This window comes from Mycena indigotica (genome assembly GCF_014461135.1).
Source record: "Mycena indigotica strain 171206Taipei chromosome Unknown Mind.scaff0001, whole genome shotgun sequence".
NCBI lineage: Eukaryota > Fungi > Basidiomycota > Agaricomycetes > Agaricales > Mycenaceae > Mycena > Mycena indigotica.
The window spans coordinates 1,045,020-1,049,554 of NW_023503000.1; the positions used below are offsets into that span (position 1 = coordinate 1,045,020).

At 52.0% G+C, this 4,535-nt stretch overlaps 1 protein-coding gene across 1 annotated transcript; it reads left to right on the forward strand.

The window, feature by feature from the left end:
• Positions 1-3,426: 3,426 nt before the first annotated feature.
• On the forward strand, positions 3,427-3,748 carry MIND_00016600 (ATP-binding cassette transporter; the record flags this gene model as incomplete). Its single annotated transcript, XM_037357137.1, has 3 exons — positions 3,427-3,532; positions 3,578-3,687; positions 3,728-3,748. 3 exons carry the CDS (start codon positions 3,427-3,429, stop codon positions 3,746-3,748), a joined length of 237 nt encoding a protein of 78 aa, XP_037225047.1.
• Between the last annotated feature and the right edge of the window lie 787 nt (positions 3,749-4,535).

Genomic DNA, 4,535 nt, shown 5'->3' on the forward strand with positions numbered 1-4,535 from the left:
GTCGTAGACCGCGAAGGCGCGGCATTTTGGATGACCAGGCTGGGGGAAGGATTAGAAAGAGCGAGGAAATGAACAGGCAAGGGAGACAGAGGCGAGGAAGAGTTGGAAATATGTTGTGGTCCAAGAAACCCCAAGCATGCGACGGGGGGTTGAAGGGGAGCCATCGATGGTATTGTCGATGGTGGGAGTTGGTGGGAGTCCAAGAATTTGTCGGAGTCAGAAAAACTTGAATCATGCGGAGGCATCTCCGCCAAGGCCGACGCTGAAACACATGAAATGTTGAAACCGAAATGCCCTACATAGGAAACTAGGAAATTTGAGAGTAGAAAGAGATAAGGTTGAGGACGCACCAGCATTGACTTGTTGGTATAAACAGTAGGACTTGAACAGTTGCCTCAGGATCCGACTGGTGTGTAGATGTGTAGACTCGGAGGGAACACGTTGGCGACAATTGGTCCAGAGTCTGTCGCCGCCTGAGACAGAAGCGAAGTGCGTCGCCGCTTGGCTGCCTTAGGCGGCGAGCCGCCTAACGCAGAAGCAGAGGCGTTCGTCCTCCACGAGTGTCACACACGTGCCAACTAACTAAAAGAGGGTGACTTTGGTGTCGAATGTGGAGTGAATAGGTAGGCTTGATGCCGCCCAAGCCGCTGGTCGCAGTAACTGATTGCCAGGTGGAAGCCGTCCCAAGAGCGAAGCATTCATGGACTGGCTATTGCCAGGGGCTGGTATGAGCCACGGTTGTTGCAATCAAAACCCCTGGCAACTGTCAGGGATATTTTGCAAATATCTACTACTAGGGCTCGGGAATCGTGTCTTTTGAACTGAGAGGTGCGAATTTGGACTCTCTCTGTTTTGTTGGCTTACTAGTTCTTCTGCAGCGCGTTCTTCGACTTCAAACTGGGCAACGCGGGCAAGAGGAATGGTGCTGGCTGTGGAGAAAGAAGCAACGGCCTTTGGTTCCGAGGTACGTGGCCAAAACGCGGAGTACCTATGTGCTTACCTTGTTGCAGTTCGGCGATCATCCTTCACCAACTTCAAGTGCGGACCACCACCACCACCACGTTGCAATTGGAGGGAGTGAAGGACGGCTTGCTGCGGTCATAAGGTGTGTTACTCATTCATGCTACCAACAAGGTTATTGAAGGAAAGCGTCGTTAGCAATACCCCCTGACCCTGCGCAGGTTACGACCACCGCAAGAGTAGGGTGGGCTGTTGGATGGCGCAGGCGGGAGAGGTCAGCAAACCCACACAGATCAGAGGACAAGCTTTGTCGCCAAGGTCAGTCTCCTCGTTGATTATCCCCACTTCTGGCTCATTCTTCGCCACAGACACGTCGAAAACGAGGGTGAATTTGCCTGCATGGCTAGGCTTACGTAAGCTTTTTTCTGCGCCATTTCTTGCCTTGAAAAACTCACTTTTTTGCAGGGTTTTGCCGCCGGAGGCGTAAATAACGCCCTGGACTTGAAGGTCACGCACTCGCATCAACATGCCTCATCCGTCATCGTTTGCGAATGCGAGCAATGCGCCGTTAGGCGCATCATGCCGAGAGTCGCGCTGCCAACACCATTGCAAACGGAAGCGCGAGAGATGGCGCCTCACATTGTGGCTGGTGGCCGAGGTCAGTCTCTACCTTGATTCTGTTGCGATTTCAGGGCTTATTTCCCGCGGCAGACACGCTCAAATGGGTGGAAACGACGGTAAATTTGCTTGTGTAAAAAGTGCTTACGTAAGCACTTTTCTGGTCATTTTTTTGCGTCTGAGAACTCATTTTTATGCAGGATTTTGCCGCCGGAGGCGTGAATAACGCCCTGGACATGAAGGTCACGCACTCGCATCAACATGCCTCGTCCCCTCGTGGCCATCGTTTGCGAACGCGAGCAATGCGCCGTTAGGCGCATCAGGCTGAGAGTCGCGGTGGGGAGCGCACGAGAGATGCGCCGTCAGGCGCATCGCATTGCGCAAGTGAATAAGTTATTCGCTATCTGAGTCTGTAACTTACAGAGCTTGATAGATCTGGAACGCGAGCCATTGCTCAACGCGCAAGACAATATTGGGCTTGTTTGGGAGCATGGGCAACGGGTTTTGGAATGGTCGGGCCCCGCAATACAAGGTAAGCTTTTAGTTCCTGTCTTACCTTACTATCACACTTATTTACTTTGCGGTTCAGGCCTGTTCACCATTGAGCTCGCTCGAGAGGACTCAAGAGCAGCGAGCAGCAATGCAAGTGTGGGTATGTTCGTGACTACTTGTTGTGGATGCTCACTGTGTTTGCTAGTCTGCAACGACTAGATTTGAGGCAATTGCTCAAAATGTCAATGTCTTGAAGGTGAGTTTTCGAGCCATGATGTCTTGTTATGCAATTCCGACAAAACTTCAGACTATTGCGTTGAGTTTTGCGCGTTTGGGCGCGGAATGGTCGGCGCCTGATTAAGGCGCAATTGCTCAAGACGACAATGTCTCGAAGGTGAGTTTTCGGGCCATCATGTCTGGTTATTCAATCCCAACCACTTTCCAGTTGTGGATTTCTATCGACTATTGCGCGTTTTTGGCGCGCATTGGTCGGCGCCATTGTCCAAGGCAAGTTTTCCGTTCCTGTTTTAATGCTGCACTTGTTTACCTTTATTTAGACCTATTTGCGGACGAACTGTAGCGCGCAGCGTCCGCGAGTCGAGAAGAACAACGAGACGTAAGTCGCCTTGATGTTGGCGAGTACTATACCTGATTGACTTGCAGTTGTTTCGACTTGTTGGCGACGACGTTGACGCGGGAACGAAGTAATCGAGGTGCCTGCAGATGGGTCGGAATTAGAGAAAGCTGCTGTCTCGAAGGTGAGTTTCAGGCAATCGCGTGTCGTTATTCATGCTGACTACTTTACAGCTTTGTTACGATGGACTTACGCGTTGGGGTACCACGAGAATGTAGTAGTCTACATCACTTATGGGAATGCGAATAGGCTGCGCGGCATTGAAATCTTCTGTTAGACCGGCGCTCGGTGGAGAGCCGCAGATAGCGAGGGACATCGAAACTGCTGTTGACTTGAACACTTGTTAGCCTGCGAGCGCAGTTGCAAGAGCAGGACCAGCGACAACGCGAGGGCATCCATGTGCTTGCGGCGTGTCCCGGTTCTGTTCTTTTGCTGACGGTGTTGGTAGTGATACTAGAAAAGGTGCTGAACACCGAAGTCATCGAGCACATGAAGAGCGGCGCTGAAGCAGACATTGCACGCCAAGTAGACGCGTTGGTGGCCGCCCAGGTGGCAGAGCTGTTGAAACTGCACATGCCCGAGGAGCTGCAAGTCGAGGTTGCGCGGCAAGAGGAATGGTTGGAGGAGATCCAGAGGGATCTCCGCAATTCATGCGTTTTCATGGCTGACAGACATCATTTTTTATCCTGATTTAATGCAGCGAGAACCGGCGGGCAAAATCGATGCTTCGCGATGGCGAGTCAGCACCGCTGCAGCCGATCTACAAGACGGACGGAACGGTCGCAGACAAGTTTCCATCGACGCTGAAAGAGCTGTTTGAAATGGACGGTGAGTCGAGGCAACGAAGCGGCCTGGGCTGAAGAGGGGCTCTAGTATCGACCTCGCAGGAGCTTATGAGGGAATACGAGCTGTCCGAGTGCTCAGCGTCGCGCGAACGAAACCTCAACCGACTGATGCAGTTCTTCAATGTCAAATATCAATTGGTGGGTGTCTTGTGTGGGTGTCAGCTTGAATAACACTCAGGCTGGCGCTGTAGGTTCGTGAAGGAGGAACAACAAGGAACTTGGGGATGTTGTGAACAAGGCAAAGCGCACGTAATGAAGTAACATCTAATGAGCCAATGATGAACCCAAACGCATACGCAACAATTCCGCGGAACCATGATCTCCGTCCGGCGCAAGAGTCTGAGTGCGAGCCAGCTCGCGTAAGACGATGTCGTGCTGCTCGAGAGCTCCAGATAGGTTAGCAACACGACAGCAAGCTGCCCGTATCGCTAACAGGACCGGAGAGGGCAACTCGGGAACGGCCTGATTCAGCTCTTTGCACGTGTCGACCAAAGTTGGATCAACGGTGAACGTGACGCGGTGTTGTTGCACGCTTCCGGAAGGAAGAGAAGTTGGGCAGACTCGATACGATGTTGTAAGTGTGGGGCTACTTGGAATGAGACTGTTTAGACTGGTGGTAAAGAGGTTCTTGCCTGGTCGTTAACTTCCTCCAGCCACACAAGCATTTCATTGAAGAGGCTATAGAGATTCCCGTCCATGCACAGGAGGTTCGCATCCCGATGGACTCCGAGTCTGGTTCCAACCCACTGTTCATGTCCAACACAGAACAGTTCAAGAATCGCGTCAGCACTGGCACTATACGCCTCCTGAAAAGGTTTTAGTTTCAGCAGGACTGAATTAATGCATTGAACCAGCCTGGTTGTCGCTGGATTGTGAGAAAATGTGTGCGCACTGCGCCCTCGTTATCGGTAAGCCTGCGGGCCTCGAGTTCGGGATAAGTTGCAATATTATAGCATCCTGTCAACTTGCACCGGAATCCATCGCGC